Raw genomic sequence first — 22186 nt, forward strand, 5'->3', positions numbered from 1 at the left:
TGGTTGTCAAGAAAAATAAAATATTTTATAAACCGTCGTAAAATGACAACGATTTAATTTAATTGCAAATTAAAATAGTTATAAAATAATTGAACTAGAATAGGTATCAAAAATGGTACCTATCAATTTTTCACATGCACTTATGACGTTTTATAGAATATTTTATTTTTCTTGACAACCAAGCTCTCCCAGCAAAAATTGCCGTATTCTCAAACTTTAAAATCTGCAAAAAAAATTTTGGAGAATTTTTGAACTGACATGACCCTGTCTAGAAATCCTCCAAGGAAACAGTCAAAGGACCCTGAGCCCGAACCAGGGCTTATGTAATTGTCATCCGTCTGTCTTTCAATAACTCTCGAACGAGTTGACCGATTTTTACCAAATTTGGTAGAGATATGTATATGGGCAATGAAACGACCGACTTCGAAGATGGGTTATCATATGAGTGGGTGGGGTATTATGTACCAAGTATCAGCCTCCATGAACACTAAATTGAAGTAGGGTTTAAAAAAATTCAACCAGAACGACCCGACCAAAACTTTCATGGGGACCCTATAGGGTGACCCGATTTTTAGAAATTGCTTTTAAAACATGAAATCTGGCACGGTGAAACTTAATGGCTTCTCATGAAAGAATATGAAGTTAAAAGTGAGCAAAGTGCAAGCAGAGTGACTATGGAGGCTGACCCATACCGTTTTGGAAAGTTGTTATTTCTATCTGAAATTTGGTATATGGGTGATAAAAACCACTTATGGATAGCACATACAGCTCTGGAAGTACAAGTCAAGATGCCAAAGAACCCCACTGGTCAGGTCATGGTAGTTAAGGACAAGATTTGTAAATACTTACAAAATTTGGTGCCGAATACAAACATTTAACCATTCACAACACGGAGGTTAGTAATATTACGTCGGACAATTCGGAGAAAAATTTAGAAGCGGGCTCTGACTTATGAAGTCTGCACTGTAGGTTTTTTATTCTGTCGAGAGTTATCGTGGTGACAGACAGACGAACCGGAAGGACGGATGTCCAGCCACAAAATTGCATACATATTCTGCCATATGTTATGTCCAATACACTCCGTGCGAAAAAAAATTATTAGCAGTTATACTAGTTGTTGACAGTTGTACTATTTTTTACTGAAATGTCCATCCAATTGTCTGTCAGAAACCGAATTTTTTTTACCCAATGTGCCAAAATGACAGATCGGAAAACAATGAGGAAATTAGGAAAGTCAATGGGTATATCTTATAGAAAATGTTATGCCCTTTGTCGTGATATCATTATTTTTTTTAATTCAATAAACTGAGTCCGCTATATTAATTTATGCATTGGACATAACCAGTGGCCGTGGAAGCTTGGGGACAGAGGGGGGACAATGTCCCCACAGTTATTCGATATCCCCATCATCTCTCCACGTTATACTTACAAACCCCTCCCTCCCCTATCCTACAATGTTAAAGTCATGTCCCCACAACTTCCGCGGCCACTGAACATAACAATTGGCACTGGCAGTACTATGTAAGTGCTTATCGTTCATTACGAGTCTGGCTTTCCGTGAATATTGCCTTCTTAAAAGGCCCCGCAAAGTTGCTTGAAGTAGGTTTTTATTAAATCGCTCCCCATCTATCCATGATTCGCCGTGTTATTAAAATGTTTAACAATTAAATAACAATTAAATAACAAATCTTGAAATCTTAATTGTTAAATCAAACAGAATTATTGATCCTGCCGAACTTTGATTTGTTTGATAATCTTGAAATACATAAATTGCAACATTTTAAAACATTTTGTTCCAAACTTATCTTATCTTTTGTACGGCATGGATTTCTCATTGCATTTAAATAGGTGACATTTTTGGTATACGTGCAACGTGTAAGTGGTGCTGCGAGATGCATGTGCTTTGAGTGTGTGGGAATTCTTCACCAGATAAATAGAAATGTGATGATGATTTGATCATCTCATTTCATGGTCAAAGCCAAGTCCAATAAAAAAGTAACCAGTTTTTCCAGCCATACTTTACTGGCTGGCACAGGTTTAATGTTCTAACTTGAATTAAATTAAACATTTATAGATAACGTTTAATTTAATATATGCAGTCTCGTCCAGTCCAGGTTTATTTTGTCACGGGTTAGTTTTTGGTATAACGAAAACCCAGCCCAGCCGGCCAAAATTATAGCTAAAATTTCAAGGTAAATGGTAAAAGCTTAAAGTTGTTGGAATTCACATTTCATAAATTTAGTTAAATTAGTTACATAATTTGGAACTGCTATATTCCAGATTTAGTCGGTGAACTGACGTTGGTAGACTAGAAATTATAAGGGGAGGAAAACGGAGGTGGAAATTGGTAAATGTGATGATGAAGCATAAAGTTTAGTTTTTAACGACATAAATAACGGAAATTGTGTAACTTAATTGATTTTATTCTCCATTGTAGAATATTTGGACAGTTGTATACGGCAGATAAAGAAGGACGAGTATTAATATGGCGATAACTACTGAATTATTCCAGGTACGTAAAATTAGTGTCTACCAATTAATTAAGTTGTGTAGCATTCATTACAAAAAATGTACCGGTCAGTGAATTTAGTAAATTGAACTCAATTTCTATTTTAAATCAGGTTCCAGCCTTCTGGATTGGTGTAGTCGTAATTGCAGGATCTGCTATTTATACCCTATACAAATTGACCAGTGGGACTGGAGATGGAGGGTCATCAGCTAAGAAATCATCGAAAAAGATGAAGAACGGTCACCCTGTCGCCCTCCAAGATTCCGATACCAAATACCCACTAAAACTTGTCGAGAAGAAACACTTATCTCACGATACTCGACTCTATCGGTTCGCTCTCCCATCAGACAATCATGTTCTTGGACTTCCAACGGGACAACATATCCACTTATCGGCACGGTAAGTGAAAGACTAAAGTTTTATTCATGACCGTTATTAATTTTATCTCGATTTGCAGAGTTAATGAATCACTAGTTGTGCGGCCCTACACTCCAGGTTCACATTTAAATATTTTCGTTTATAGGGAATAAGCGAATGCATTTACGACTTGTCGCTAAAATCGTCAAAATTAACACATTTTTAATAATTTCTCTGAAAAAATATACACTCCGGCTTTTGACAGTTTTTGGAGGAGATCTCAATTTTAAGAAGCTTTCAAAAAAATTTGAACCCATCGAAACTGGCTTGAAAGAGTCACCGCTATTTGTGCCGCTATTCTATTAATCAACTTACTGACTACAAATTTGTTGTCCAGAGTTTGAAAATATATTTCCAGAGCCGAGAAAACAAAAAAATGTGCTGGCTTTGACGATTTTGGTGATGAGGCATTGAGTCCTATGTTTATTTAAAAAATTAATTATGCGTATCATATTCCCAGTGAGCAGTGATGACGATGTTGGATACATGGATTTGGTCATTAAAGTAAATTTCTATATGAACTAGCACACAATTCTGACCAGATAGTATTAACACCAATTTTTCCAATCGCTTATAGACCTACTTTAGAAATGTCCACCCCAAATTTCCTGATGGTGGCAAACTCACCCAGTACCTCAATGATCTACCCATTGGGCATACAATTGACTGCAGAGGACCATCTGGAAGACTGGTAAGTTATTAATCATCATTCATAATATTCAACAGCACAGCACATCCAAATTCTTGTATATTTTCTTTAAGATTTACAACGGACGAGGTGAATTTGCCATTCGAGCCGATAAAAAGTCTGAGCCCGTGACGGTCAATGTCACAAAAGTGAACATGATTGCTGGTGGCAGCGGTATTGAAAAAATAGCTAAAAACATTTTTTATACAAAAGTTTGATTTTATCTCATTTTATCTAAATTTTTGTAAGTTTTTTAAATTCGTTTTTAATTGTCGCAGGTATCACTCCCATGCTCCAAATTGTGAAACACGTATTCAAAGATTCTAAGGATCCCGTTAGCCTCTCACTCTTGTTTGCCAATCAAACCGAGGAGGATATTTTATGTCGCGAGGACTTGGAAAAAATTCGTGACGAGCAGCCAGACCGATTCAAGCTTTGGTACACCTTGGACCGTCCTCCAACTGGTGAGTCGTCGCTCCTGGTCAAGATTTTAATACATCCTTCACCGTGAATGTAACAGGTAATTATACACATGCATGTGTTTTTCCTCAGATTGGAAGTACAGCACTGGCTTCATAAGTGCGGAAATGGTCAAGGATCACTTTTTCCCTCCTTCCAACGACACGCTCGTCCTCATGTGTGGTGAGCAATCTTCATTTTTGTTTCGTTAAGCCAATTAATAAATTATAATTAATATTATTTCATGGTTATGTATTTGTTTGTTCAGGACCCCCGCCTATGATCAATTTTGCCTGCACTCCTGCCCTTGATAAGCTCGGGTATGAAGAAAAATTACGATTTGCGTATTAAAAAAACATGCGGGACGAAAAAGTGCAGTAGTTCTGAGGAATCAGTAGTATCGATCAATTCCACGTGCTCTCACTCATCCAGAGATTTAGCTTTACATACTTAATAAAACTAGTAAATATTATTATCAAAATTATTTTGAATAGTGTTTCAACAAGACATATATAATTCTGTGCTGTAATCATTACCCTGTTTTTTGAATGGTTTATTAAGAAACAATAAAATCTAATTGTTTAAATACACAAACATATGGCTTGTACTATTTCCTACTTGCACTAATTAATTCCACCATTTCAGGAAAACTCTTTTTATGAGAAATGTATGGTTTGCTAAATAATTTGATTGATGAGCGTAAAAGGCTCGTGTATGAATTAATTTAGACTCTTCATCAACTTTTTCTAATAAAATCAATTGTTCATCTTTAACTTTGTAAAAAGGTGCAAGGTTTCATTTCATGAAGATTGATCATTCATCGCTCCTCTTCACTTTGACTCATGGTGACTAAAAAAATCTGCCCTGCTGGAGAATGGAAAGCCCAATTAAATTAAATTGTTTGCAGTACGTAGAACATGTAAAAAACGACAATTGAGCACTTTAGGTATGTGAATTTCGCAACTTGCGACTCGTTTGTTTTCTTCGTAGGAGATCAAATGCTAAGCACATCGCATTTTATTTCCTTTGTTACGATTCAAGCATCATCAACTTACATAATTTGCCATGTCTTTTTCCTTGCTTGCTCAAACAAGAGAACATGCAGTGTGAAAAAGTTATACAACCGGAAATAATAAATTGCCGATAATTAAGACAAGACCAAGTTCATTGATGGTTGGTCTTATGGGAAATTGAGACTAGACTGATAAATAATTGCAGAAAATTTTCATTTCCAGGAGTTGAGTGGACTCAAGAAGTTCCTCGGACGGAATGCAAATTATTATATAAATTGACCAATTATTTATACCTATTTTCTTATATGCACTTTACAGTATGTACATATTTGTTTGCATATTTTTTATACCAGTGTCGGTGAAACTGCCAAATTATGCTGTATGTTCATTGCCATTGATATCAATTTTGTGGTAAACAGATAAAGTCATTAAACACACATCAAATCCGGTTTCCTCGCTTATTCGATTATGCGACGGTGACATAATCGAATCTTCAAAATATTACATAACGGTAGTAGGTAGATTTCGGTTTGGTCAACAAAATGAGAAATCTGGTTCATTCTCTCGCAAACAAATCAAGGAGTGAAATGAAATGAAATCTAACCAACAAAAGCCGGTTGCAAATCTTCAAGAAGAAGGCAAACCTTTCCTTGCTTGATATGTTGCAAAAATTATATAAACCTGCAAACAACGAGGAGATGAAACCTACCTGAAACCTACTGCTCATTATTGTTGCACAAATGTCCGCAAAAACTGCCCTTACATACAGATAAATATTATTCCGTATTACTGTATGTTCAATACCATTTCATTGCTGTATACAATTTGTGCATGAATCTGTAGCTACAACTTATTCGACATCGAGAAGGTTGGTCTCTGGTCGGGAGAAGGAGGATGACTTGATATTTGAATAAAATAGGATCACAACCTTTCAAAACCATCAGAGTCTCAAACTAGGTTTTGGACAGTGCAGTTGCGTGTTTCTCATGAAAATCTGGTAACATGATTTCCACTTTTTCTTACATATTTCAAAATTACATGTGTAATAAAGTTTCATCTGAAATTCCAGTGAGTCAGAAGAATCATGATGACTCCGTACCTCCATTTCAGTCTCATTTTCCTCTTCCTGCCAAATCTCATCCTCTCCCAAGAATTCCACACCCCTTGCAACCCCTCCCTCAACCAGACCTGCACTCCTGGAAAATTCCTCGCCTGCCTCAACAACTCGTGCGACTGTGAAGATCCCGAAAACCAAATTTACGACGCTGTCGAAGCCCAATGCGTCATCGTTGCGGGGAAGCCTTGCGTCCCCGAGTATTCCCCAGATATTCCCCTCTGCATTCAAGGAGCAGAATGCAACCCGGACACGAACACGTGTCAATGCTCGAAAGGCTTTTACGAAACGGAGCTCAACATTTGCAGCTACACGATTGGGCGGACGTGTCAAGAGAGTCGCGACTGCGACGGGGCGAACGGCCTCGTTTGCTCGGAAGGCGTGTGTCGCTGTCCGAATTCATCCTTCATCTGGCAAATGGAGTACGGTTGTGTTAACACGGCTGAACTGGCGACGAATAATTCGACCCCAACGACAACAACGACCACGACGGATCCCAGTCCCATCATTTTTGTTAATAAACCCATAAATCCACCCATTTCGGATAATATGGTCTCTAATGAAAATATGGTCCCCGTTTCTGAAGAAGTCCAGACTACCACGCCGGCAGGAAACGTGGACGAAAATCCGACCACTTTTCCCCTCGAGCAGGAAGACAGGGATGGTTTTCCTTCCACGACGCGTCGCAGTCCGCTCGCCAACTTTGTGAACCAGGTCATCCCCCCAATTCTCAACCCGTTGAATCCAAACCATCCCTTCCGACCGGCCAGACCCACGTTTGTCCCTGCCTCCCAATTTATGCAGCCAGCTCTTCAACAACAACAACAGCAGCAGCAGACCCAACAGACGACGACGCATCCCATCACGCACCTTCATCCGAACGTCGTCCCCAACAATTTCCACGCCCCTCGTCCCCTCCCCGCAAACATTGCGAGTCCCCCGATCCCACAACGACCCCTCCGACCTGGCGACATTTTCAACCTGCGCCGAGTCCTTCATCCCATTAAGCGGTTCCTCTTCCCGAGATTGTTCGCCCCAAGGGAAGCGCAGCCAGGAGATGTCGAACTCCCGTCGCCCATTTACATCGCGGTCGCCTCCATCAACCGGATTCTCCCCATTTTGCGCGTCATCGATTATCAAATGGCGCCCGTGCTGCAAAATCTCGCAGCCATAACGCGACCCAGATATCTGGATAATTTTATTGGACAGGATAATCTAAATTATCAGCAGCAGCAGTATCATCAAGGGCAAGTCCAGCAACTGGGGAGGACTGATGACTATTTTACGGAGGAGGAATTAGCACAGGTTCAATCAAAAAGGAGAAGAAATCCGTTATTTTCTAACTTATTACTGTAATAGAATAGACAACACTTTGTTGTTTTACGAGACTTCAGATTTTGCATCAATTTGCTAATCCGTTCAACTATTTTAGTTTCAGTTTGTGTGCAGGTTTCGCTACTTTTTTGCCTACTAAATCTGTGACTGCTTTTCGTTTCATGGTCTAGGTTTGCATTTGACACGATTTTTGACAAGTTTCATTTAATGAATAACTCGTTCTCGGTTTAATGGTCTCCTATTTATTCTATTGATGCGTCGTAAATAGTGTGTGCATGTCTTGTGCGTATATCTATGTACCACTGCATTGCATAACAAAAGGGACGCGCATATGGTCACATGCACGCATTCTAGTTATAATTGAATTACACATTAAGATACAGGTCAATTTATTGTTATGTATCATCGAATCATGATTAAGACTAGTTGAATGAAAGAGTTACAAATAAATGCAAAAATACGTAGGTAAATATTGGTCTCACGAATTACAGTATTTATTTATTTTACTGAAATGTCAAACAATGTCAATTCCCAATTTTTCTGCGTAATCCTTCAAAATCTTGACACTGCTGTCACACCCGCCACAAACGAGCACAACGACCGGGCCTTGACCCAATTCATGCCCGTTACTGGTAAATATTTCGTGAAGAATTCCTTGATAAACGGCAGAAAGTGAGACCCCGCAGGCCGGTTCGACACAAAATGCATGGTCGTCTATAAATTAATTAGATATTGAAGTCTCAAGTGTGATAATGAAAGTGATAATTTCATACCTGAAAATCTTAGACAAGCCTCAACCGCCGCTGCGTCAGACTGGACGTTCGAAATAATGTCGAATTTTGGCAGTATTTCCATCAATTTTGGAGCCACGGACGGAGCTCCGAGTGTTTTTGCAATGCTCGTCATCACATTCTCAACAACGGCTCCTGCTTTTATAGATTTGTTGAATGAATGTGCCCCTTCCGTCTCCATTGCTAAAATTGGCACTGTTTCCCACCCTGACAAACATCGTTGCATATAATTCAACAATGCAAATTCACATAATTTCATATTACTTGAAATACCATGTTTTTCGAATCCTTTCGTCAACCCCATCAGCATTCCACCTCCACCCACGGAGAGAATTATGCAGGATGGAATTTTTCCTTCCAGCTGAGACTTAATTTCTCCAACAATGCTGGAATATCCGTCCCTATGAAATTATCAGACAATTTACAACCGTCAATTTATGAAAATAATAAATTCCAGCAATCGATATGACATAGTAAACTCGCGGAAACGGAGTGCAAACGGTCATGGGTTGGTCGGAGGTAAAAAAAATATTGACGACGGCGTTGAGTTTATGGTGAAATTTCCTATAAAATGACACCACACATAAAAATTAAGGTCCAATTTGGGGTTTGACCTCACGCCAGGTTCAACTTGACCTTGACCTCAGGAATCTCATTTCCGAACTCGACAGAGGGTCAAAAATTAGAAGAACAATGGAGAAAATTGGGTATGATTATGTTGAAGATCCTGAAGATATCCTTCTTACGGACGTAGGGACAAAATGATAAAAAAAACTCCGCATCACTTCGTTCCGCTTGTTAACATAATTACCACAACTCTTCATCATCATAAGGATGGATTAAGGTCAAGTCTGGGTCAGAGTTTGCCAATTTGATGGCTGCATCGCTTGCTTCCCGACTTGTGGGGACGACTTGGATATTTGCCCCCAACTCGGCCATCCTTCCCATGACGCGAGGTGACACGAACGATGGGAGAATAATGTGACACTGCATCCCCATCTCGTTCGCCGCATAGGCCAAAGCAATCCCAGCATTCCCACCGGAAAAGGTTACGAAACCTTTAAATCCCTCCTCAGCTTTCTGCATGAAAATTATTCCATTAAATTATTTATGTAACCAAATATTTCCAATTACGAGTTAACCTACTTGCTTGCAAACTCGTGACATTCCCCGAATTTTGAAGGAATTTGTAGGCTGGACATTTTCCAATTTCAGAAAAACATCCTGTGAAATGCACTTGGACAAGGGACGACTGTAAATGAGGGGACTTTCGATACTGGAGATTGAGAATTTTCCCATGTTTTACACAAATAAATAAATATGAAATGCACCAAGTGATAATTTCACCCCAACTTTTAGTCTATAAATAAATGAAACATATTCAATCTCAACATCGTAGTCCAAGATGAAATTTGTGATATAATGAGTAGAACACGATTCTTGTACAGTGGCAGCGAAGGTCAAGAGCAATAATTCATAGAAACACCTAATTTATAGCGATATGATTATCCAGATTTATTTATTGATGATTTGTATGTATACATACGTATATAATTTCTTACTGATATTATTTAATAAGCTCGATCTTACGCACAGTTTCGAGACATGGTAATAGTAAAATAAACACGTTTATAGGTTCTTCCCTTATTTTATGCTACGAATGCGCGATCCATTTTACGATTTGTTCGCATATTCTTTCGTCACTTGACCGGCAATTACTAAACGTTGAATTTCTGATGTTCCTTCATAGATTTCCGTAATTCTAGCATCTCTGTAATGTCTTTCGGCCGGCATTTCCGTTACATATCCCATTCCTCCCAGGATTTGGATGGCTTGATGTGCCGCAAAGGTGGCCGTTTCAGACGCGTATAGTTTAGCCATGGCAGCCTCCTTGGTGAAAGGTTTATCCGCATCTCGTAACACGGCGGCTTGATAAACTAATAATCTCGAGGCTTCGATTCGCATGGCCATGTCGGCAATTTTATTTTGTATCGATTGCAATTTCAGGATTGAACTTCCGAACGCCATCCGCTTTTCGGCGTATTCCATGGCGCAGTCGAGAGCGGCTTGAGCAATTCCTGAAAAACATAACGTGCTAATGAGTGCTTAGTTTAGTGTATGACCCGTCGCAGAACTCATCAAACTTAGCACATTTTCAAGCATTTTTCGAATCTGGGAAATTATTTAAAAATTATGGGTGACAAATTTGTAGAGCAAGTCGTTGCCAATTAAAAAAATATGTATACACTCAAGATTTTTACACTTTTTGAAGGAGATCTCAAGTTTAAGAAGCCTTCAGAGAAATTGGAACGGATTTATAAACTCACTGACTCACTACATATTTGTGGTCCAGAATTTTAAAATAAATTCCCAGAGCCAATAAATGATTAGAAATGAGCTGATTTTGACTATTTTGGTGATGAGTCACCGAGTCCTATGTTAAATCGTATTTTTTCCTGATTTTTTTACCCAATGCTTGCCCCCCAATTCCTATCCGTCCCTCGTCTAATGTCATCATTGCAATTTTAAACCCAGCTCCTGGCTCTCCTAGTAAATTTTCTTTCGATATTTCACAATCTTCAAAAATTAGATTGCACGTGGAGGACCCACGAATTCCTAGTTTGTCCTCTTTCTTCCCCAATTCTAGCCCCTTTGTCGGCTTTGGTATGATAAAGGCACTGATCCCTTTATGTTTCTTTGCTTTATCCGTCGTGGCAAAAAGTATTCCAGCCTCGGATTCATACCCGTTTGTAATCCAGGCCTTTGTTCCGTTAATTATGTACTTGCCACCCCCATCTTTCGCCACGGTGGAGGCCGCCCCTGCATCGCTATTAATAATAAAACAACGTATACTTCCCGAAACCAAGAACGTGTACAATAATTAATGAAATAATTACCAACCTCCCATTTCCTGGCTCACTTAGGGCGAAACATCCAATCTTTTTACCAGTAGTGAAGGGTCTAATCCATTTGTCTACTTGCGCCGGGGTGGCGAATTTCTTTAGAGGGCCCAAATATAAAGAGTTATGCGCCGACATAATCACTCCAGCAGTAGCACACCCACTAAACATTAATTAATTAATCAATTATTCAACATGTTTACTGAAAATATTTTATCGTGATGATAATCTCACCGTGAAATTTCCTCCATCGCGATCGCATATGACAAATAGTCGAGACCAGAACCGCCCTTCGCTTCCGGAACAGTTATTCCCATCAGGCCCAGCTCCCCCATAGTTTTGACCTGCTTCTCCGGAAAGACATGTTTCTTATCACATTCTGCTGCGTTTGGTTTTAATTCGCCTTCCGCAAAATCGCGACATGTTTTACGTAACATTTCGTGTTGTTCCGCTAAGCCGGGCGTCATTCCGACAATTGTTCTTCTATTTGTCGCCGGAATTAATGCACCACTACTTCGATGAGTAGCTAGGAGGAAATATCGCCCCGTAGAATGAAAAGTTTTCGTTAAGGCAGACATTTCTAGTTTAATATTTGTCAATCAAAACAAAAGTTTTAAGAAATGTATATGTTCGTAAATTCAACTTGACTAATTTTAATTTTTAGATATCACATGCATAGAATTAGATTACTCCGATCACTAGTTTATGATTGAGTTTAAACTATTTAAATTCTTAATTGTCGATTTGTTTTAATTATTTTAGAGTGAAAGTTGTGGAACAAGGAACAACAGTTGTGTTGTTAGTTTGTTATGCAAGGAACCAGTGTCAAAGTCCAACACCGGTTGAAGTAGTTGAGAGTCTGAGACTAAAATCATGCAGACTGCCCCATCATGATTTTTATATAAGTTACTGATAAGGTAACCGATTTGATAACCTTTCACCATCTGGACTTATAGGACACATTGATTACGCACGTAGTAGGAATTATTTCTATGCAAATTAATCATCCCCATTTCATATCATGCATCATTTGCAAATATTATGAAAAATTGTATTTAGTTTATTCCTCATTTTGATAATATGCTTGTCGACACAACACTTCCGGCAGGCAGAGAAGCCCGATAAGTCCGACACAACAGAAGAAACACGTGATAAAATAGAAGATTACTGCGCGTCGACGACCGCACCAAAGTCGCTGTGAACAGAAATTAGTTAAATAATATTACAAATAAGCATTTATTTCGTCTGCACTCACCAATTCACCAATTTTCACTTCAGGATTCGGAAATTTCTTTGGGAGGTCGGCCCTCGTCCAGGGAATCATTGGTCCAGGATAAACGCGTCGTTTCCAATGTTTTCCATCCAGCATTTTGACCAACCATGACGTGTGAAACTATGCGTACGAGTGGGCGAATCAGATATGCAAAAATTCACATTTTATAAATTATTGTCGTCGCATTACCGACATGACGACATGGGTCACACAGTGCACAAAGATTTGGAGGAGGACGATATACATAAAAATGCAGGGTATGGTGGCACGACGCAATTCCTGCGCCACCACAAGTGCCCCCACTAGCGAACAGACAACAATTGCAAATTAAGAAAACAAATTATATAATGTCGCATCAGAGTTGGGCAGAATGCTATGTCAAAATAGAGTATTTTTATCCGTTCTTCGCAGGATTTGGATTTCGAGGGCTGTTACACCCACAAAAAGACGAAAATCTACGGGAGGGGAGAACCAGCAGTCGTATCAAAACACGGGTTTTGTGAAGAAATTAATTTTGTATCGCTGTCAAAATTCATTTTTTATGATTTTATAAAAATAAAGTAAAAATAAAGCGATAAAGGAAAGTTAATTTCTTCACAAAACCCGTGTTTTGATAAGACTGCTGGTTCTCCTCTCCCGTAGATTTTCGTCTTTTTGTGATGTAACAACCCTGGAAATCCAAACCTTCGGAAAAACGGAGCTCAAAACCCTATTTCAACAAAATAGTTTTCACATTTTGAACTCACTTCCCAACCAGTAAACACTTTGCCCACAGTACCAGTGACTCCATTTGAAGTAATGATAAGCAAAGCGTTTCTGCTCAGTCTCGACCACGACGTCGTCCCCTGGCTTCTCCTCCTTCGTCTCCGCATTCTCCTTCTTCTTGAGAAAGGAGAAGCCCATTCCGCCCAGGATAAAGTTCACCCAGAGGAAAACCGTCGCCAGCAAGCCGGTCACCGAGTGGAAGCTGGACCCCAGTTTAAAACTTCGCCACTCTCCGCCCAACTCTTGCACGATCCCGATCAGACCAACGATCGAGAGGAAGACAGCAGTCGTTTGGAAGACGGTATGAATCTAGTTAAGACATAAATGTAAATTAATTATATGCAAATTAGGGGACGACAACCAGAGGGTATGCATTTGTATTTGGAAAAAAAATGAGCAATACGAAAGAAAGAAAACACCAAAAGTTTCTGACATATGTACGAAAAACGATTAAAATGAGAATTTTCTCAAAAGTTACACTTTTGAATATAATACCCCGGATTTTCGTGATACAATTTAATTTCTTTGGGCAATGCAAAATTCGTGTCATATCGTCGAAATATTTATAAAATATATGTAAGTTTTTCGAGATTCTATTAAAATATACGTATTTTTGAAAAGACATCTAAAAGATTTACGTATTTTTCAAATAATAGCGGAAATGTTTCTAAATATTTGTGTCTGAAAGCTTCGAAATATGTAAAAAAAATATTTTGAAAAAGTGATCTATAAAAGTTAAGCAACACACCCACAATGTTTGACCGTTGGTCATCATCAAATGGAAAAGTTGAAAATAAATACATACATATCCGCCCCCTGATCAGCGATCAATACATAATTTCAATAGTTTGAGTACCAGGAGCCACCATTGCATTCCATAACAGTCCTCCACCTCGTCGCCGTAGGCTTCCCTCCCGTATTTAGCGATGAACATGGCACACGGGATGAAAAAAGAGAAAGCCAACGTGTACGGAATTATATGCGTTAGGAGCAGCCCTGTACTGCGTGGAGAAAGCTGTAAGTAAAGCACAAAACAAAATATGTTAGGGTAAAAATAGCAAAACTCCATATTTTCAAACTTACAATTTTCCTTTGCTCGAATAAGCTGTGAATTTCCTCATCATCGCTGCTGACTGCTGTCATGTGGTGAAATCTTAACTCTCCTGAAAAATTTTAATTTTTAAGAGGTCATAAATTACAGTCTGAGGAGTGAACACACCGAATTCGGAAGAATTCGTGTCAGTAACTTCTGAATGTCTGCCAAACGCTAGGAAAAGATGGTGCGTTTCTTTGAGCAAATGTGACTTTTTCTGTGATTCTGGGTTATCAGGACGAATTGTGGTATTCATGAGAAATTCACATGCGATGACACCATTATCTTGAGCATACCCGGCGATGGGTTTCAAGTTGAGGTGAAAAGCGTCGGGGTTTTTCTGGTGGAATTAAATACTTAAGTTAAGAGTTTAATAATTAAGAGCATGGTCTTATAGCCCATGCTCTCCGATTTTGACCAAGCTGTGTTAATCGATCATAAATTTAATTAGCATGCCACAAGAAACAATCTCTCAATGGTCACATTTGGCAGAGATATTTGCATTCGAAGAGGAGAAAGCGCACAGTAAATTTGGAAAGTGTAAAATTTGTCGAATCTGGGCATTTGCAAATTTCATACTCATCAAATTTTTGACCGATTGACACTAATTTGCTAAAAATCTAAGAGCATACGTTGTGAGACCTCGAGTCTAAGAATATTTATTTCTATACCTGAATCGCACTGTGGTAATCCACATTAAGAGAAAGATGCAACGTCATATATTTCGATTTGGGAATATTATTACAATGAACGACCGTATCATCGCCCATGAAACGATCCTCAGAAAATCCCAGCGCAACGAAACCCCTCGGCGCAGTAGCCGCCATTACGACCCTGATCCAGTCTTTGACGTCTTTCGACATCGAGAGTGCCGCGGCCATGCGACACGTTCGCGTCGAGATGCACCCGTCCGGATAACCGAAGCAGACAAAATGACCGGCAGACGCGTTGTGGCAGCCGGCGAAAAGTTTCGAGGGGTCGATCGGCTTTAGAGGGAGGAGGTGATGCGTATCCGGTAAGAACGGGTCAACCGTCGTGGTCGATCCGGTCGACGGCGGGGTCGTTGTCGGGGGCGCAGTTGGTGGCGACGTCTCTTCCTCGGTCTCTTCGTAATACTCGATCGTCACAGCGTCGTCCTTGAAACCACTATTGTTTCGATCCGGGCCCACGATTTCTTGAGATTTTTTGACCTGCCGTGACCCCACGTGAACATCGTCACCTATTAAATCAGTGGGGAAATCGTCCTCCAATTTCCGGTCGGGTTTCCTCTTCTTCTTCCTCCTCCTCCTCTTCTTTTTGTCATGTTTTTTAGCCACTGGTTTATCCACGAAGGGGTAAATGATGTGGTTTATCTCGTCATTATTATCCTCGATAAGTGTCGCATTTTCACCAGAAGTTAGCACCATGCGGTCTTTCATGGAAAAAAATGTTTTCGAATAGCTTGGATCGAACAAGCGTCGAAACCGTGGATCATTTTCTTGGCCAAGTTGGGCAAATGTTGGATACGCAGCCCATATGAAAAGGAGGATCGGGATTGACTGCATTATTTTATTTTAACGCCTCAATTAAATATGGTGAGCAATTAGGCTGAGTAATTAACGCGTTCTCAGGTGCGAATTTATTTATTAGAATGCATCATCATTAGAACAATGTAGTCATGGGTGTGGTTTGGTTCGGTGCAAGGTCCTGAATTTTACTTAGTTACGTGTCTACATAAGGTTAGCTCATTTGATGGTAAATTTTGTGACCGAGAGCTTGGGACGAGTTTGGAATTATTTTTGGAAAAAAATTCGTTGCTACACGAAGTTAAGGCCATTTTAACGTAAATTTATAAAATAATGATGATGATTGTCATCGCCGGCAGTGACCACGATTAATTTACACCGTTTTCATGGCGCGGTGCCATAGAAAAGGCGTCAATTATATAAATATTTTATAAATTTACATGAAAATGGCCTTAACTTCGTGTAGCAACGAATTTTTTTCCAAAAATAATTCCAAACTCGTCCCAAGCTCTCGGTCACAAAATTTACCATCAAATGAGCTAACCTTATGTAGACACGTAACTAAGTAAAATTCAGGACCTTGATTTTTATGAAAAATGATATGATTTTCTATACAAAACCCTTGCGATAATTTTGTCATATTTTTCGGACAATTCGACCCATGTCATGATAATGAATTGTAGATAGCATTCGAAGACTTTCGTGTTGGTGTGATGCAATTATGTCGTATACTTTACTAAAATCATATCATGCTGATTAATCAAAAGACAATTAGTTATTTTTTTGGGGGGGCAGAAGATGAAAACCCCGATATTAGTATGTTGGAAAAGCCTAAAAATCAAGATAAAGAAATTTGCCGAGAGAAAACCACCTTTGTGTTTAAATAATAAACAATTTATTAAATATTGCAATACCGACGTCCACTCATACCCAGCACGAAAAAGTCATCTAAATATTTACGTTCATAAATACAGCAGCATTAGCAAGTTTTTTTTTAATTTACAGCATTTCTATCTACTTTCTCAATTTTTTCTCTCTCTCTCTATTTACCAGTCCTCCTCTACCACCACGCCCGGCACGTCACCTCCTCCCCCCTGCGGCCCAGTCCGCACATTTCTTCCTCCTCCCCGTCGCTCCATCTCACAGGCGCAAGTCTGTCGAAACAGGAGGGAGAAAGCGTCATGAAAATCCTTCCTCAGCCAAAAATAAATCCCAGCGTTCACACTAAATCCGATCAGTTTAAAGAGAAATGCCACCATTTCCATCAGAATGAACGAGTCCTCGTGACCATCCGCCACAAAAAGGAGGAAGGACAAACCCGTCGGCCAAGTTTGGAGCCAAATATAGGAAAATATTACGACCAAGTAGCACGTGAGGACGGATTTTGTCGTAGCCTCGCGAGATGACGAGGGAATTTTCCCCCCGTGAGTTTGGCTCAGTCGGTGTAACTCCCAAAGTCGAGAACGCCGCATCTGCGTCCCTGCAAATGTCGAGGAGAAGAGTTCCTTGATGGGGGGATTTCCAAAGGGGGCAGGATTATTGGGTTGTAGTGAATTAGGCGACAAAGGGGGCGGCATCACGCGCCAAATCATTTGATCCTGGTGAGGGTTGGACTGGAAGAAAAATTCGAGAGGTCAAGTTTCTGTATTTTTTTGAGTACTAATTTTCTTAGCAAATGTGGGACTCGAACAAGCACATTTTTAATCATTTCTTGGAATTGGTTGGGAATTGATTTTAAAATTCTGAACGACAACTTTGTCGTAATTTAATTAATGGAATGGTGATGAGTCTTTTAATCCAGTTTCAGCGAGTTCCAATTTTTCTGAAGACTTCTTAAACGTGAGATCTCTTCCTTCAAAATCTGGAGTATATATTTTTTTTAATTGACAACGACCAGCTCTAGAAATTTGTCGTCCAGAATTTTGAAATAAATTCCCAGACCCGAGAAATGATTTCAAATGTGATGATTTTGATGATGAGTAATCAAGTCCTATGTTAAATATCAATTACCTGGAAGAACCGATTCACTGGATTTCCCCGATCAAAACTGAACGTTCTGTTTAAGCTTCGTGCACTTGGGGAGGGATCCTGAATGTCAATTTCGGGTGGCATCGTGGTCACTTTGGTGTCTCCGCTACCCAGAACGAACCGGATCATTATGATTGAGTTGAGGATGAGGATGGCTGCGTAGGGGAGGAGGGACATCCACATGAAGGCGATCAGTTTCAAGAAGGCCACCCCCAAGGGAGCAGTTCTCGGAATGTAGAGCCAATTTACGGCACAATGACAAAGTCCGGAGGAAACGCCTTTATCCAACTACATAGTCGAACAAGAGAAAGTTTTTAGAAAGTTCTTTTTAATAATGATGAGAGAAAGTCTGTACTTTTGAAATTTTCAATGACAGCAATCTAACCTGTAGAAAATTAAGTCACTTTTTGTGTAAAATGCAAAACTTGGCTGATAGACTTTGAAGGTTTACACACCAGGAAAATTTGATAATACAATTATATTCTTGAAAGCTTTTTATAATTATATTAAAAATTTTATAAAATTCTAAAAACCGAAAATCAGTTTTACAAAATTGTTTAAATATTTGAAAAATCGATAACCCGAATACAAAACTTTGCCAAATCGGAAATGTCGGAAATATCGGAAATCCGGTTTTACAAATTTTTTAAAAAAGCAGAAAAATAAAAAAACGGGTTTTTATCGTCATCTATCTTCTGGAAAAAATGTACAAAAGTACAAAAAAATTATGCATACATATGCAGAAAATCTCTATCTTTATGGTAAAACTTTATTCGCACAAATTGTGCAATCTCTACGTCTATTTTGTAAAATCTATTTGTCACATAAATTAATCAAGTTATGAAAGGTAAATTTTTGCAATGCTCAAAGGAAAGTACCAATTTGTCCCGAGTCCACAATTCGATGCTCAAACTGCTCACGAAGATACCTTGCAACCAAATGAAAACCATGATAATCGCAAATTTTGTTCGGCTCATAAACTCGCTGTATTTTACGGGCCACGTGTGAGCCTGTAAAAAAATTATGTAATTAAAAACTCTATTTTTAAACTATTTTTTCCCCAAATTATTAAGTCTTACAAAAAATCGATCCATCGAAATAACCGCAAGAGTCCAAATTGTCACGAAATTGGCAACATTATTAAAAAAGCATTGAAATTGGCAAAGTCCTCCGCGTGAATTGTGATCCCAACGTTTCCTGCTGACATGAAACTTTACCTTTCTCTTGATCGATGGAAATATCTGCGTCTCATTTACAGTCTGCGCACCGTTGAACGTGTCATTCCCAATTTTTGCCTCATTCAAACTTGCCAAGTCGGCAAACGTGACGTTCGCATACGCCGAAATTATGGTGGCGATGGCACTCGAATTCATCATGTCGAAGTTGGTCGGCCTTATCGTCATCGGAGTCGTGACGATGGGTGGTGATTCCGGAACAACCATCATTTCCACCACATTCGACCCCTCAGAAATGCTCCCAAATCCGAGACAGATCACATTCAAACCTCCCCCAAACCCGACGAAGATCGAGCCGATAAGATTGACCACGGCCAAAGAGAGGATCGTCATGTTAGTGTAGTGCTTTCTAATATGAAGATTGATACTGTCCTTGAAGAGGACATGAACCGTAGCAGAGTTCGTAATGATGCCTAAAATTGCGAGAAATATGACGAAAAATCCGTACGTGATTAAAAGTTCGGTGGACGCGACGGGACTCAAGTCTTGAAAAATGTGGGGTCTCAGCGTTGTTGCTGTTGTCTTGTTCAAGTCGTCATTCGGAGCCTCGTTTGGTGGGACGATGAGGTCCAAATCTGAGGAGGAAGTGGTGGTCTCGTTCGCAGGTTGAATACTGGGCGTGGTTGTTGTCGTCGTGGTCGTGGTCAGAAAGTCGTTCACAATTGAGGACACGTTCCAAATGGTTTTATTCACCAATTTTTCAATATCTGGAGGTGGTCTTGTAGTTGTGACATCAAAATTTGTCCCATCGGCAGCAATATTTCCGTCCAGATCGAGCACTATGTTGTTGCCGAAATTTGGGGGCGAAAAATCATCCTGGATGATTTTCTCGGATTGCGTTTTGTCATCCCAAAATGTGGGACGTCTCGTCGGGGAGAGAAATGGATATTGGGGGAATATTTGTCGTGGTGGTTGGGTCGTTGTGTAATGTTCTAAAGCGTTTTCATCTCCAGATGATAAGCTTGGTGGGATATAAATCGGATATTCTGGTTGTTTATTGGAGGAATAAGATGTCCCATTACTCGGTTTGTTAAATAAACTACTCAACTTAGATTCGTAACTTCCTGGAAGATATTCCATTCTTGTGCTCGATAAGGGAAAAATGATAAGGCAGACGATGTATGATGTCGATCAGGGAAAGGAAGAGACAGGAATGGAAGAAACATTTGACACACAATTCAGAACGTGCTTTTACTGCGACACAGGATAGAAAAACAAATTGGGCGAGGAGTCATTTCGTCACGATTTGCCGTGATTTAATTATGGACGAACTTTCTCTTCTATACGCTCCCCAGTGTTTCGAGTGCAAGTAACCACTTGCAAGAAAGAATGGGAAGAAAGTGGTATTTTTGTAGTTATTTTAACCTGCAAGAAATGCAAGGTGCTTGAAACTACGCCCTAGTCCTACTATTCCTTCATAGGGCTAGATTTCTTGCAGTTTCTTGCAGTTTCTTGCACCTTGCATTTCTTGCTTATCTTGTTGTGCAGTACAGAAAAATCTGTAGCAAATTCGCAAGACACGAAACACTGACGCTCCCCGAAGGATGATATTTTCTGCTAGGTTTCTTTTATTTGCGTTGTCAGAGTATGTACACAGAAAGTATTACGACTATTTATTTATGAGTCATCATTATGCATGGACCCAGTTGACTTATCGACATTTTTATCAATAAGTACAAATAGATTAATAACTTTATTAGTCTATGTCCCAGTCGTAGATGCAATCAATTCAAGAATCCAATTTTCAAAATCCGAAATAATTCAAAAAACTCATCCAAGACTTTTTAAAGTAATCCCAGCTTCCTTGCAAATTATTATAGTTATTTGCGCTCGTGTTTTTTACAGTCGGCTGGGCATCCGCGTCGCGAAGTTGGGGAATAACGAATATGGAAACTGGGGATGGAGGGGACGTAGACGTGGACGTGGTATTGATGCCATTTTCAGTTTTGTCAGGTGTATTAATTGGAGTCATCATGTCTCGTTTTTTTCTCGTTACTCGTATCAACTTCTCTGGCGTTTGATTCGGCCAAATTGTCCAAAAATTTTGTACAAACGTTACCCTGCTCATGCATTAAAATTCAAGTTAAAATTTCCTCATTTTTCCCCACACAATTATTTACATAGATTTCTGTAACCTGACTTCATAAACGCCATCGTCCCCATTTTCCACAATCGGAGCAATCCAAACCAAATTGACAAAGTGTTTCTCAACTGGATCTTTATGAGTCATGGCACTATTTTCATGCCCGAAACAGTTGACAGGTTGACTTTGGAAATTGTCGGATCCGATGGTGTCAAAAGTTCCGAAATTCTTGGCATCTTGTTCACCTGGGCGTTTTACTTGAATAAGGAATCCTAAAAAATATTGGCATGCATTTAGTCGAGTGATGGTGAAGAGTGCAAGTAACGGCATGAAGAGGTTTTTTTGCAGCTATTTTGACCTGCAAGAAATGCAATGAGCAAAAAACTACTCCCGGACGCTGTAGTTCATACGGCGTGTGGCTCGACGACGCATATTTCTTTCAGTTTCTTGCACCTCACATTTCTTACGTTTCTTTGCAGTGCAAGAAATGTAGGAAAACCCGGAAGAAACGATAAATAAATTTCACCTTTAAATCCTTGCTGATTCTTGGAGGATGTCAGATTGATCGTCAAGCTGTCGCCTTCTTGGACGGAATCACTGCTCAGCAGGATGTGAAAGGGGGACGGCGTCGTTTGCGGGCTCACCCAATGACCTGGAACCATGGTGCCGCATCTCGAGTCGGGTGCACCACCACTGTACCCATTACAACAATGGAATAAATTCAAAGCGATAATAGTAATTATTAAAAACTTCCACATTCTCAAATTTTCAAAGCTTCCAAATTGAGATCACAAAAAAATTGGGAAGGTGAGAATTCCTGCGTCTTATTCCGAATGGGATTTCCAATCGACTAACAAAGGATTCAGGAATGAAGAAGAAGGGTACACCGAATCGAATAACTGACCTTCAAAAATGCAATTATGTGTAGCAGGTGTGAGATGAAGGGTTGAAATCACTCACAACCCTTCCTTCTCATCC

General features: G+C 39.6%; 6 protein-coding genes and 1 long non-coding RNA gene across 8 annotated transcripts; 2 read left to right on the top strand and 5 right to left on the bottom strand.

The window, feature by feature from the left end:
* Window positions 1-1939: 1939 nt before the first annotated feature.
* LOC110852875 (NADH-cytochrome b5 reductase 3) lies at window positions 1940-4669 on the top strand. The gene is made up of 11 exons (XM_022101018.2): window positions 1940-2192; window positions 2281-2347; window positions 2438-2512; window positions 2622-2908; window positions 2967-3004; window positions 3387-3430; window positions 3504-3617; window positions 3689-3788; window positions 3893-4078; window positions 4167-4256; window positions 4342-4669. Exons 3-11 carry the CDS (start codon window positions 2486-2488, stop codon window positions 4422-4424), a joined length of 969 nt encoding a protein of 322 aa, XP_021956710.1. The 5' UTR covers window positions 1940-2192; window positions 2281-2347; window positions 2438-2485; the 3' UTR covers window positions 4425-4669.
* A 1234-nt stretch (window positions 4670-5903) lies between these two features.
* Window positions 5904-8005, top strand: LOC118436381. The gene is made up of 2 exons (XM_035854368.1): window positions 5904-6083; window positions 6156-8005. Exon 2 carries the CDS (start codon window positions 6171-6173, stop codon window positions 7554-7556), a length of 1386 nt encoding a protein of 461 aa, XP_035710261.1. The 5' UTR covers window positions 5904-6083; window positions 6156-6170; the 3' UTR covers window positions 7557-8005.
* On the bottom strand, window positions 8006-9747 carry LOC110853045 (L-serine dehydratase/L-threonine deaminase). Its single transcript, XM_022101270.2, has 5 exons — window positions 9473-9747; window positions 9138-9406; window positions 8600-8727; window positions 8309-8533; window positions 8006-8249 (listed from the first exon to the last, which is right to left on the bottom strand). The coding sequence occupies exons 1-5, from the start codon at window positions 9623-9625 to the stop codon at window positions 8050-8052; spliced, it is 975 nt and encodes a 324-aa protein (XP_021956962.1). The 5' UTR covers window positions 9626-9747; the 3' UTR covers window positions 8006-8049.
* A 73-nt stretch (window positions 9748-9820) lies between these two features.
* Window positions 9821-12060, bottom strand: LOC110852939 (short-chain specific acyl-CoA dehydrogenase, mitochondrial). Its single transcript, XM_022101118.2, has 4 exons — window positions 11461-12060; window positions 11228-11389; window positions 10796-11154; window positions 9821-10404 (listed from the first exon to the last, which is right to left on the bottom strand). Exons 1-4 carry the CDS (start codon window positions 11802-11804, stop codon window positions 10001-10003), a joined length of 1269 nt encoding a protein of 422 aa, XP_021956810.1. The 5' UTR covers window positions 11805-12060; the 3' UTR covers window positions 9821-10000.
* A 230-nt stretch (window positions 12061-12290) lies between these two features.
* On the bottom strand, window positions 12291-12781 carry LOC118436350. The gene is made up of 3 exons (XR_004835385.1): window positions 12689-12781; window positions 12482-12619; window positions 12291-12421 (listed from the first exon to the last, which is right to left on the bottom strand). It is a non-coding gene; the product is annotated as an uncharacterized LOC118436350 (long non-coding RNA).
* A 4111-nt stretch (window positions 12782-16892) lies between these two features.
* LOC118436354 lies at window positions 16893-20308 on the bottom strand. Its single transcript, XM_035854193.1, has 4 exons — window positions 18970-20308; window positions 18769-18900; window positions 17873-18178; window positions 16893-17475 (listed from the first exon to the last, which is right to left on the bottom strand). The coding sequence occupies exons 1-4, from the start codon at window positions 20203-20205 to the stop codon at window positions 16909-16911; spliced, it is 2241 nt and encodes a 746-aa protein (XP_035710086.1). The 5' UTR covers window positions 20206-20308; the 3' UTR covers window positions 16893-16908.
* Window positions 20309-20685: 377 nt separating this feature from the next.
* Window positions 20686-22066, bottom strand: LOC110853459 (putative defense protein 1). 2 transcript variants are annotated; one of them, XM_022101728.2, is made up of 3 exons: window positions 21735-22066; window positions 21261-21480; window positions 20686-21185 (listed from the first exon to the last, which is right to left on the bottom strand). In XM_022101728.2, exons 1-3 carry the CDS (start codon window positions 21964-21966, stop codon window positions 20870-20872), a joined length of 768 nt encoding a protein of 255 aa, XP_021957420.1. In that variant the 5' UTR covers window positions 21967-22066; the 3' UTR covers window positions 20686-20869. The 2 variants fall into 2 exon arrangements, with proteins under 2 accessions (XP_021957420.1, XP_035710501.1); XM_035854608.1 differs by having other exon boundaries at window positions 20959-21185; window positions 21266-21480; window positions 21735-22046.
* Between the last annotated feature and the right edge of the window lie 120 nt (window positions 22067-22186).

Source organism: Folsomia candida, unplaced genomic scaffold (assembly GCF_002217175.1).
Source record: "Folsomia candida strain VU population unplaced genomic scaffold, ASM221717v1 Fcan01_Sc008, whole genome shotgun sequence".
Classification (NCBI taxonomy): domain Eukaryota; kingdom Metazoa; phylum Arthropoda; class Collembola; order Entomobryomorpha; family Isotomidae; genus Folsomia; species Folsomia candida.

Coding starts and splice junctions, on each gene's coding strand:
- LOC110852939 (XM_022101118.2), bottom strand. CDS start 11,804: ATGTCTGCCTTAACGAAAACTTTTCATTCTACGGGGCGATATTTCCTC. Junction 11,390..11,460: donor GCGATGGAGGAAATTTCACG/GTGAGATTATCA, acceptor ATTAATGTTTAG/TGGGTGTGCTACTGCTGGAG. Junction 10,405..10,795: donor AATTGGGGGGCAAGCATTGG/GTAAAAAAATCA, acceptor TATGTTTTTCAG/GAATTGCTCAAGCCGCTCTC.
- LOC118436354 (XM_035854193.1), bottom strand. CDS start 20,205: ATGGAATATCTTCCAGGAAGTTACGAATCTAAGTTGAGTAGTTTATTT. Junction 18,901..18,969: donor TTTCGATGGATCGATTTTTT/GTAAGACTTAAT, acceptor ATTTTTTTACAG/GCTCACACGTGGCCCGTAAA. Junction 18,179..18,768: donor TGTGGACTCGGGACAAATTG/GTACTTTCCTTT, acceptor TCGACTATGTAG/TTGGATAAAGGCGTTTCCTC.
- LOC110853045 (XM_022101270.2), bottom strand. CDS start 9,625: ATGGGAAAATTCTCAATCTCCAGTATCGAAAGTCCCCTCATTTACAGT. Junction 9,407..9,472: donor TGTCACGAGTTTGCAAGCAA/GTAGGTTAACTC, acceptor ATTTTCATGCAG/AAAGCTGAGGAGGGATTTAA. Junction 8,534..8,599: donor GAAAGGATTCGAAAAACATG/GTATTTCAAGTA, acceptor GATGTTTGTCAG/GGTGGGAAACAGTGCCAATT.
- LOC118436381 (XM_035854368.1), top strand. CDS start 6,171: ATGATGACTCCGTACCTCCATTTCAGTCTCATTTTCCTCTTCCTGCCA.
- LOC110852875 (XM_022101018.2), top strand. CDS start 2,486: ATGGCGATAACTACTGAATTATTCCAG. Junction 2,513..2,621: donor TAACTACTGAATTATTCCAG/GTACGTAAAATT, acceptor ATTTTAAATCAG/GTTCCAGCCTTCTGGATTGG. Junction 3,789..3,892: donor CATGATTGCTGGTGGCAGCG/GTATTGAAAAAA, acceptor TAATTGTCGCAG/GTATCACTCCCATGCTCCAA.
- LOC110853459 (XM_022101728.2), bottom strand. CDS start 21,966: ATGTGGAAGTTTTTAATAATTACTATTATCGCTTTGAATTTATTCCAT. Junction 21,481..21,734: donor GAATCAGCAAGGATTTAAAG/GTGAAATTTATT, acceptor AATATTTTTTAG/GATTCCTTATTCAAGTAAAA. Junction 21,186..21,260: donor GATGGCGTTTATGAAGTCAG/GTTACAGAAATC, acceptor ATGCATGAGCAG/GGTAACGTTTGTACAAAATT.